Genomic DNA, 11,157 nt, shown 5'->3' on the forward strand with positions numbered 1-11,157 from the left:
AGGGTAGGGGGTTAATTTGATAAGAGTGATGATTCCATGAGGCTAAATTTTGTATTGGAGCAGAGCCAGTGGAGCACTGCCCGTGTGTCCAGCCATCCCAAGGGAGGTGGCCCAGGTGTGGGGCAGGGGCTGTGCAGCCCCTTTTCCTGCCCGTGGGTTCCCACCCACTGAGATCACACTGACATCTGATCTGTAGTGTGTACATTTAGATTGGTCTGGACAAGGCCACAAATCAGTTTTTACAGATACATCAAATGCTCTTGAAAATTTGCAGGCAAAACAGTGGGACTTGAGAATGAACCCTGGAAAAAAACTCAAACTGACAGGAAGGTACAAAGGAAACAATCTCTTTTCCCCCATCTCCCACAGCAAACCCAAATCCCAGACTATGCTGAGCTCATAGTGAAGTTTCTTGATGCCTTGATTGACACATATTTGCCTGGAATTGATGAGGAAACCAGTGAAGAATCTCTCCTGACCCCCACCTCTCCGTATCCTCCAGCGGTGCAGAGCCAGCTCAGCATCACTGCAAACCTCAACCTCTCCAACTCCATGACCTCACTTGCCACTTCCCAGCACTCCCCAGGTCAGTGCCTGTTCTGGTACCATCTGGGTGGGGGAAATGGGGGAATTTCCTGGTTTAGGAGCCTCATTGGCTCTTTGGATGTGTTTGCGTGTCAAACATTGGTGCATTGTGGACTCAAATGAATATTAAATTGTTCCTGAGCTGTTACCCTGTTGATTCAGATCCTGGATTTTATCCAGCACAAAAATTGTCTCCCAGGTCACTCCATGTGAAGGGAAGAGAATTAAGGGCATCAGAACAGCAGCACCTATATGTGGAACATGTGCCCTACAGGGGATCCCTGGCTCACAGGCATTGGATGGTTTGTTCAGGGTGCAGAGGAGCAGCAGGAGTAAGGCAGGGCTGTTGGAATGGTTTGAGAACAGGGGTTTCTTTGGGAACATACCTTGCTGTCAGTGTGGAAGGACATTCTGGGCAGCATCTTTCCGTTTGGAACACAGCATCGGTGGCAGCTCCAGCAGTTCGTTTCCAAGGATGAGGTGATGGTGCAGGATTGGGCTCTCTGCAAGGGAAAGAAGCATTTTGCTCTGTAAATGTCCTCCTTCCTTCTGCCCCACTTTCCATTCCCTCTTCCTTTACAAGCTGAGAGGAAGGAATTAATCCAACTTGTCAAACATTCCTTCCAAGTGCTGTGCAAACAGATGGCTTTTGTCAAAGGCTGGTTAAGAGTCTCCACAAACAGAGCTGGGAACTAGGGAACTTGTTCAGGTTAATAGTGAGTCTGAAACAACACACTGCTGGCACTCTGAGCACTGTTTGCTTGGAAATTGAATGTAGAACACCAGTGTGAAGGCCACGTGTTCAGCAGCACTCAGTTAAATGAAACATTTTCAGCCAAGTGAGTTTTTTTAATTATGGCTATAAATACTAAGTTACAGATACATGAAAAATTCATTTCTTGCATCTGGAAACAACTATGCAGGATCATTGTTTATAAACAGTTTGTCTGTCACCATCTCTGTTCCTTTCTCTCCCCTTCCCTGTCTCATGGACATTATTCACTTACGTTTATTTCTTTCATTCTGTGTCTGTGAAGCTTCTCTGCCTTGCTCTAAGTCTGCAGTTTTCATGCAGCTGCCTCATCCAGGTACTCTCTTCTTTCATCATATTTGCACGAAATGCTGCTTGAGCTGTGTTAGGGCCGGGCTGTGGCATGAGGAGCAGTTTCTGACATGGGAATGGCTTCAGCAAGTGCTAAGCTGGTGCATTTCTTGGGGGATGCCAATAATATCTGGTGGTAGAGCAGACAAAGTAACCCACAGCCTTGAGAATAAATCTGGTAACAAGATGAATGCTTAATATGGAAATACTCCGCTGCACGCGTGAAGCTAAAATGAACTGTTTGGTGTGAGCTCTTTAGATTCACCGGGACTCAGCCCTGACTGCAGGGACACACAGGCAAAGAGACACAAAACTGCAAAGAGAAACTGCAGGAGACAGTGGGGCAGTAAATCAGGAGCTGCATACTTCTGCATTTCTGCTTTGTGTGAAGAAGTAAGAGAAAGCTGCAGAAGAGAGTTTTTTGCTCATGCCTGTCCTCAGCATAGTTTGAGAGTTTTGTGCTGCCACTCACACAAGGAGAGGAAGGTGCAGCCTCTGGCTGGAGCCCTCATTGTTCCTGTGCTGAGTGTGTAGGGTGTTCTTTGTTATCACTAATGCCAACACCAATTAATTTCTTGCACATAATTGTGGATATGTCACTTACTATAACAGAACTTTGTTCTAACTTTTCTATTTGCTGTCAGACATCCTATTTTTTGCTGCTGATTGTAGTTGTATCCTCTTGCATAAAACCACCTGTCCTGCTCTTCATTGCTGGTGGTGCACCTGTCCCATGGGTGTGAGGTGTTGGTGAGCACTCACCAGACAGACTCAGTGTGGCAGCTGCATGGAGAGGCTGCTGCAGGGGTTAGCTCACAGCAGTGTCAGCATAAAGAGCAACAATTGCTCAGGAGCAGTCTGCACTAAGCCCAGCTCTGGGCTGTTGGGTCTGCAGTGACAGTGCCCGAAACCACTGCTGAAGGCTCCAACACCAGGCATTGGGTGGTGGTGTTGTGCAGGCCTGGGGTTCTTCACTAAAGCACTTCAGTTTTGAGGTTTGTTTGATGGGAGACTTTTAGCAAAGCATAACAGAGTTTTGCTTCTCAGAAGGGTCTAAGTTGGTGGGCACAAACCTGTCTGGTGCCATTCTCATCCTGACCCCCACAAGCCTCTTCTGGCCACTGCTGGGGCTGAACTCAGCACAGTTCTCATAAGGAGTCCTGGCCTCAGTTTCTCTGTGCCTGTGTCCTGTCAAGACACTCCTTAGGAAACTGTTTCTTCACTCATTAAGAGTCAGTTTGGTGGTTTGTTTTGCGTTTTCCTCCTTCCTTCACTTAAGCAGACTTGTTTCCAGCAGGACAGCCAAGTTTTCTTGGTTTTACTCTCCCTTTGCCCTCTACTGGCCCCACAGGCTGGAGAGCAGGAGCGAGCAGCTCTGCAGCCCTTACCTGCCACAAATCGTATTTGATTCTTTCTAAACTCTTCCTGGGGTGGTGGGCAGGGTCAGGCCTTCACGGGGTCCCGCCCCTCCGGGATCCCCGCGGCTGAGCCCGGGGCAGCGGCGCTCAGCAGCGCTTGTGTCTCCGCAGGGATCGACAAGGAGAACGTGGAGCTCTCGCCCACCGCCGGCCACGCCAACAGCGGGAGGATGCGCCACGGCTCCGCCAGCCAAGTGCAGAAGCAGCGAAGCGCCGGCAGCTTCAAGCGTCACAGCATCAAAAAGATCGTGTGATTGTTGCTTTTTAATTTTATTTTTTATGTTTGGACCTGACTGACACGCGCGGCCCCTCGCGAAGGGCCCTCCACAGGGTGTGATGCTGCACTTGACCTGTACAGTTCCCATCCCGTCAGTCAGCCGCGTTGCCAGATGATCAACTCCTGACCCACTGCCTGAGTTAACGCCTTCATTCCCCGTGCTCGGTTCCAGCCGGTGTTCAGAACCACGCGTGTGCCCCGGGGGAGGTTGGAGTTCTGTAGCGCTGCAGAGCCGTGTCCTGTTCGAATCCAAAGCCATTCCCCAGCCCTGCCGTGTCTGCTCTGGCCTCAGGTGTTCCTGCTAAGGGAAGTGTTGATCCTTAACCCTGTTTGCACGCCTCAAGGTAGTAGTGGCTTCCTGAGCCGGGGAAGTTTCTCTAACCCTGGTTTTAATCCAAACCTATAAGATTTTAGCTGTGTGCTTTTTTTTTACCACACTGAGAAGAAGTTCATGATAGCTGCAGTACAAGGAGCTTAACAGAAGTGGTGGATTAGGTTAAATTTCAGGTAATTAGCAATAAAGGGGAGAGGAAAAGGAGGCTGCAGGAGTCCCTCATTCCCCAGACCAAGCTTCACACAGTTGGACTGTACATGGACCAGACTGGACAAACTGGCTTTTTTCCCTAAGGTTTTTTTTTTTTTTTGGGGGGGGGGGGGGGCTGTACTTTATCTTCCCTGAGGAAGTTGTACAGGGGAAAATCCCTGGAACTGAGCTTCGAGCTGTCATTGTAGCACCTGCTTTAGTTCTGCCTTTCCCAACAATGCACACCTTCAAGAGCTCCTGGCAGAATATCCAGTGGGGAATGGAGGGAAAATGGGATGGATTCCTTCCTGGCTCTGGGGGTAGTGTGTGGCAAATCTGCCCCTGTGCTGCCCAAGCACAGACAGAAAGAGCCACGTCTGCTCAAGGTACCTGAGTTTAAATTAACTGACACTGTGCCCAATCCCAGGGACGTCTGGTGGCGGTGCAGTCCCCTCCCGGGGGTGGGTTCGGGCTCCTGCGGGGCTCACAAACCTGAGGCTGCTGCTGCTCTTGGGGCTGTGGCTGGGGACGGGCACGTGCCGCTGGCTGGCGAGGCAGGAGCCGCTGCTGGTCCCGCTGCGGGCGCCAGTGCCCCGCGGGCACGTGCGGGGTGCCTGAGTCGGGGCGAGCTGGAGCTGGCAGGGGCTGCGTCCCTGGGGCTCACACAGATCCTGATCCGAATCAGATCCGCTTCCCAGTTTCAGATCCCTCTGCTCTAGTAGGAATTAACAATCCTTCAGTGGCTTTAAAGGAAAAAAAAAGTATATCCATTAGGTAAAAGCCAGTCCTCCAGTGCAATTGTTAGTGGCTTTCAGTATATCAAATTCCACAGCTAAATTATTAGAGAATGGTACAATTAAGGGTTCCAATTTATTGCTATAGCACATAATTCCCATGTATTCACACAGTAACGTTGTAACATTTATGTAAATAAAAATACCTTTATTGTATTGATTCATAAAATAACAATTTCTTTAATTTGTTTACAGACCTGGAAAAACTATGAACACAAACTTCATATGCAAATAGTTTGCCAAAACAAGAGAAAAACTTAGAATTAGCAGTCATGGAATAAACAAGCTAGAAAGATGAACTGGTGCAATTAACACCTCACTCGGGTGGTGCAGGCGCCAGGGCAGGAACGTGGTCACTGGTGACAGAGTTGGGGTCTAAGCAGGGCCATGAGGCTGAGCTGGGCTCAGGGACAGGGCAGGGGCTCAAGCCTTGGGTTTGGGGTCCCCAGGGTAGAAGAAACCATTGTCATCTCACAACTCAAATTGTGAGGAGGAGCCACCCCTGTTGTCACGGGTTTGCACTGGGATGTGCCCAGTCAAGCTGGTTCCAGCCCTTCCCATTTTGCTGTGGATGAGGAATTGTAGAAGCCTGAGGATTTGTATGTAGGAGGAAAACAATCTCTTGTAAAGGTGGTGTGCTGTTTTCAGTTGTTTCTCATATGAGCAGGTCTCCTGCAAACAGGAACAGTCATTCCAGAGGAACTACCCGACTGATTTTGTTTGGGCAGAGAGCAAGCCCTTCACTGTTCTGCCTTGTCCATGTCAGAAGTGACCCTCCATCAGAACTGCTGTGTTCCTGCAGCACAGAGATGTGGGAGCAGAGGGGACAGGGATGAACGTCACCTTCCCTGTGACAACTACTCCAGGCTTTCAGTCCCAGCTGAAAAAGAATGGTCTCTTCATAAAGTCAGTGAACAAAACTGAATTTCCTCTTTCCTGGAAGGAATTGGTTGCAGTTTTCCCTGTATGAGAGGTTTGGTGAGAGGGCCTGGACTCTGGCAGGGCAGAGGTATCAGACACCTGTGTCAGGTAATGGGTGAATTGAGGTGTAAGGACTGCTGATGGACAAGGTTTAATTTGGGATCATGTGTGCCCTGATAGACAGGAATGTTGTTTCCTAGTACTGTGCTTGGGAAGCTTGTGCTTGGCTCCCAGGGAACCATGGCCTTTGTGTAATGATTAAACTCCCATCAGTAATTAGTTGTTGAGTGCCTTACTGTCACTACATCGCTCTCCTGCTCCCTCCAGCAGCCGCTGCTGGGATTTGCCTCTTTTTCTTTCTCACATCCTCGTTCCTTTGTTCTTTCCTTGTTTGAGCACTCTCCATCCCATTCCAGCCCTGGGAGCTCTGCTCCCATCCCGGGCTGCTCCATCCTTTCTCCACCTGCTGCTCTGCGCTCTGGTGACCAGCAGGTTGTTGCTGGTGACAGTGTGGGTGTGAGCCCTGACCTGACCTGCAGGAGCCCCATCCCAGGGTCCCCGGTGCCACTGCGCTCCGGGCAGCCCGCGGGCCACTGGCATGGCTGCTGCTCCAGGCTCTGCTGCAGGGCTGGAGCTGTAGCCCCAGAGTCCCTGTGCTCTGACATGAAAACTTAAAATTCAGAAAAATCCCATTGGAACACGTGGACCATGTAACACCCTCCCAGGGAGCGTGTGTGACCCCCTGGCTCAGAGCCCGTTCCCTGCCCCACACTGACCACAGCTCAGTACTGTAAAGACAATTAACATTCTGTTTGTGTTTGTACTTTCCCTGACTTGAAGTTAACTCAGTAGTATTTGAATAGTGCATAACCTACCTGTAATGATGCCAATGTTTCTGCTTTACCGTGCATGAGGTTTCCCAGGACAGGGAACATTTCACTGAGTCTCGTGGGCTGAGCCCCCGGTACGTGCGGGGCTGGCTCTGGCCTGGGTTGTAGGTTTTAGGGCTTTTTCTGTTTCATTCTAAGGTTAATTTTTTCCGAAGTCACAAAGCACGTCCTATTGTTATGCAACAAACCACAGACAGTCACTCAGAGTGTTGGTCCCACCTTTTTTTTTTATGCAGTATATTCACCTGTAAATAGTTTTTGTGTAAAATTTGACAGAAAAGTATATTTACTACACTGTAAATACATGTGACAATATATTGTATTATTTTGCTTTTTTTGTAAAGCAGTTAGTTGCTGTATATGTATAACATACAAATTTGATTATTCTAGTGTTAGTAACTGTTAACTACTCCTCCCTCCTGCTGGTGCATTCCATCATTTAAAGCAGAAGCTGTGTCCGACACACTCACCCTGTGTGTGATCTCACTGCTTCCATCCGGCCTTGGCTTTCCCAGGGTTTCTGTGATCCCGGTCCTGGTCGTGCTGTCAAACACAGGGTGTGAGCCTGGAGAGCCCGCTGGCCCCAGCCACAGGCCGGTGGGAGCTGTGGGTCAGAGTGGTAGAAACCTGGTTTCAGATTATTGTTCACCCCATTCTCCCCTCATGTATGTACTTCCCCCTTTTTTTGAAGTAAAATGTAAATTGAACCTGCTCCCTGTTGTTCGAAGGTCATTCCGGGGGCTGCAGGGTGAAGGTGGTGGATGCTGATGTCTTCTCTCTGTTGGAACAAGTTTGGGTGGGTTCTTTGGGGCTGAACCAAGGGATCCAGCTGAGTTACAGAGCCCAACACCCCACTTTTTCTGGGGAAAATTAAGATTCCAGTTAAAATCCAGTGTCTGGGGTTTATCTTCCCAGACTGGTGCTGCTCTGGGTGTGGGATCCTGCATAGAGCTGAGATTGCCTGCGGTGAGTGAGGAAGAAGAAAGCCCATTGTCATGAATTTCATGTCACTTCAATAGGATTATCATAACTGAATAATAAATCAGAATATTTCTTTTTAAAATGTAAATTTAATATTGTAATAAAACAGCTGCTTGGTCTTTAAAGAACAATTCAGTATAAATTGTCTATTTGAGCTTTTTTTGCCTAGAAGCTTGAGGTTTCAGCTGTCAGGCAACTTCTCTGACAAATGATTAATCACATCTATTTTTCTTTTAGGGGGATACATTACTTCCCCATTAAAAGTGTATAAGTACTTATATTCTGACTCTGTGAATCGTAAAAGGATGTAAAGACACATTAAAGTGTGACTGCATTGACTTCTTCTGAGACATCTTATTGTTCCTGCATGCTGAACAGACCTGCAGACACCTGGACAGGTGATTCCTGTTGTGCTCTTGGTGCCAGCTGGGGCTGCACGAGTGGAAGAGCAGCAGTGTGTGAACTGTTAAACTTCATTTTCTTTACTTCAGAGGAAATGTTCCTTAGTTCTGAGTTGGAGCTGGAGTGGGATCCAGGCAGGAGCCAGCTCCTGAGCAGCACCTGCTCAATCACTGCTGTCAAAAACATTCCTCAAGTTCCTCTTTTGAACAGTGGAGCCTCCCTGCTACTTGAGATCACAAATACACTGCAGCCACAGGGAAGGAATGAAAGGAGAGTTTTATTTTAGTTACGGATGCAGTTGGAAAAACTGTGTTTAGGGGGAAAATTGCACTGTTGAAGCAGGCAATTCTGTCTAAGGAAATAGCTTCAAAATTCCTGCGCAGCTGATGCTGAAATATTTTACAAAGGAAAATGAAGTAAAAATGCAGAACTTACTTGAACTTGGGGAATTAATTCTGTTCTGGAGCTAAAAACTGCACAAGGTGGAAAAGAAAATACTTCATGGCTGAGCCCAGGATGGCTCAGAGCTGTTGGTGAAGGTGCCCCAAGCACTGTCCCAGGTGAGATACCCGTTCCCTTAGGTCCTCTCATAGCACTTGGTCACTTATGCCATGACCAAATGTGTTTTACGTGTCTGTCCTCTCCTTAGGCCCTCTAAGGACAGGAGACAGAACACCTGAACTCAGCTCTAAGGTGAGGATGAGCCACCTGTGTCACAGAACTGCCAAAGCCAACCTCCTGCAGCTGTGCAGCGCTGGGTCCCCTCAGAGCAGGAGTGCCTGTCCCACTACCCGAGTTAGGATGTTCAGGTGTGAATCCTTTGTGCCTTGCAACAGGGGCTCTTCAGCTGGCTGCTCCTCTGGTTAGCAAGCTCTTAAATGAAAATCACTCCCAGGATTGTGTGGGTGGAAAGGGTACAAAAACAACTCTCATGATGTGACTTGTTCAAATAAGTATGGGTTTATTCTTCAAAGCAATCATGAAAAAAACCTCTGACAATGGGATCTTTTGGGATGTTTAAATAACATTGCTATAAATAGCCGGGAGTAACTATATGCTCAAGAATATCCCCCTTGAAGTATTAAGTAGTGTTGTTTTTTTTTTCCTCACAGCATATTGTCCTTCAGACAAACTGGAAATATCTGTTCTGCTGCTTCCACCCCCAGTTAGTTACTGGGAGAGCAAGGTCTGCCCAGGAGAGCTGGCTGTGCAGCAAGACAGTGCAAATGCTGAAGAGCTGCTCATGCAGCCCTCCTCCTCCTCCTCAGGCTGTGAGGACACGGGGAACGAAACCACAAGAGTTTTCAGCATGTGGTCCCCATGTGTGTCTGATACCAGCTCTGATTGTGACCTTGACAAATCCCTGAACATTTGACCACCAGGCACTGTAAACGCTGGAATTGCCCAATGCTAACAGCCAAGGGTGGCCGTCGGTTGGGAATTCTTAACGGACAAACTTCTGAGATCCTCAGATTAGGAACATCAAAAGGGCAAAGTCTCAACACCAATGGATTTTTCCACTTCATGTGTGACACAATTTGTAGTTTTTAAGTGGGTATTTAGTATTAATTCCTGACTGCTCTGAACAAAAAGGTAGAGGCAAATCAGGAACTTTTCACAGAAAAATACTTACAGAAATCAGTGATTTAGGAAGGACAATCCTGCTCATGACTGTGGTTTTTCCAAGTTACTCATTTACACTCTCACAAACCAACCGCCTGCTGCAGGCACGTGTCTGCAGCAACGGGCAGGTTTGACTTCAGCCAGCCTGGTCAGCACAGCATTGAACTCCCCCGTGCCTGCAGGTTTGTGCAGCCTTGGCTGGTGCACAGCGTGCTGCTCAAAGCCAGGTGAGCTCTGGGAACAGCAGCGGCTCTGCAGGATGAGCCCAGGGTGCTGCAAAGGGAGGAGGCTGACTGGGGGTGGCTGCCACATGAACGGGAAGCTCAGGCTTTCAAGCTGGGAGGCTTGAAGTGCTTTCCTGCACTGCTGCAGCTACCGCTGCTACCCCCAGGTTTAAAACTCACTCTGGTTTAAAACTCACTCTAGCTTGGCTGCTCCCTGCTCCTGCTCCAAAGCATGAACCACTGCTCCCTGGCCTACTGCTTCCCTCTGACTTTGCTGCTGAAGATCTAAAAGATGAAAAAGCAGCTGAAGTTGTTCCACTGGGAAATCCTGAGCCACTTGTCCCCACACAAACAGGACCAGTGACAAACGCAGCAGTCTCCTCAGAAGCCCTGAAGCAGCACAGCATCCTGTGCCTTCTGACCCACCTGGCTGCACGGGAAGGAGCAGCACCCACACCTGGCTGCTGCCACTCCGTGTGCTCCCACACAACCCCGCTGGATTATCTGGAGAGGACACATCATTCCCAAACAACTCTTCCCACGTAGACCCAGGGTGGATGCCAAACCCCTCCGGGTGTCACAGGAACACAGAATTTCCAGTGATGCCCCACAAAGGTCAGCACAGACTCTTCCCAAGACTTGGCTGCTACTTGCGTTGCTCCTGCCCTGAGACCTTTCCCTCTCTCACCACCCTCCTCTGGAAAATCCCAACCACCTTAGAAGAGCATCGATGATTTCCCAGTCTCCTCCAAGTGCCTTGCCCAGAGCTGTCCTGGAATCAGCTGTCACACAGCCCACTGAGTGTGGCAGTGCTAGCACTGACCAGCCATGCTTCTCTACTGTGCATCCCGCAAAAACCTCAGAGCTTCCTTGGGACAGAGAAATCAGTTACACACTGGATCCTGTGCAAAGATGCCAAAAGCCCTGGGGGGAAATGTCACAAGTCTTACACAATAACATGAAAAGTCTCTATTAATTCCTACTTGGTGCTGCTGCAGCTGAGCAATAACTCTGCCTGAACACAGATTTGCATTTCTCATTGCAGTTCCAATCCATTGCTGTAGCTTCTGGCTAGTATTTGCTCACTAATGTGTCACCACCAGCCAAACCTTTGCATAAAACTGTCTAAAGCTCAGATTCACCTGCTTGCGTGTCTGGCTGTTAGCAGGCAATGAGGCGCGGTGGATCGGGGCCGAGCCCGAGGGCCCCGGCCGAACAGAGCCGGGCAGGCGGAGGCGCTGCAGCGGCCTCCAGCAGCAGCGACAGGAGCCATGCCCAGCCACTTGTGGAGGTGCCAAGGCCCGACCGGGCACCCGGCAGGACCCCCGGGGCCAGGCAGGGAGCGGGGCTCGGGGACCGCGGGAACAACCATCGGGGCAGCGGCCGGGCGAGCCTGGGATGAGGACACGGCAGCACA

The 11,157-nt window shown here is 49.3% G+C and overlaps 1 protein-coding gene across 8 annotated transcripts in view; it reads left to right on the forward strand.

The window, feature by feature from the left end:
* NF1 (neurofibromin 1) overlaps positions 1-7,829 on the forward strand; it is a 75,358-nt gene extending 67,529 nt beyond the window's left edge. For 4 of the 8 annotated variants that reach the window (XM_021533029.4, XM_077787598.2, XM_077787597.2 and 1 more), the window contains 3 exons: positions 370-586; positions 1,623-1,673; positions 3,217-4,858. In XM_021533029.4, coding sequence (XP_021388704.1) covers positions 370-586; positions 1,623-1,673; positions 3,217-3,359 — 411 coding nt within the window. In that variant the 3' untranslated portion in view covers positions 3,360-4,858. Of the gene's footprint in view, positions 1-369; positions 587-1,622; positions 1,983-3,216 lie in introns of those variants that run through there. The other 4 variants (XM_085557182.1, XM_085557180.1, XM_021533030.3 and 1 more) reach the window with 2 other exon arrangements.
* The last annotated feature ends 3,328 nt before the right edge of the window (positions 7,830-11,157 follow it).

This window comes from Lonchura striata, chromosome 19 (genome assembly GCF_050655825.1).
Source record: "Lonchura striata isolate lonStrDom1 chromosome 19, ASM5065582v1, whole genome shotgun sequence".
In the NCBI taxonomy this organism is placed as follows: Eukaryota; Metazoa; Chordata; class Aves; order Passeriformes; family Estrildidae; genus Lonchura; species Lonchura striata.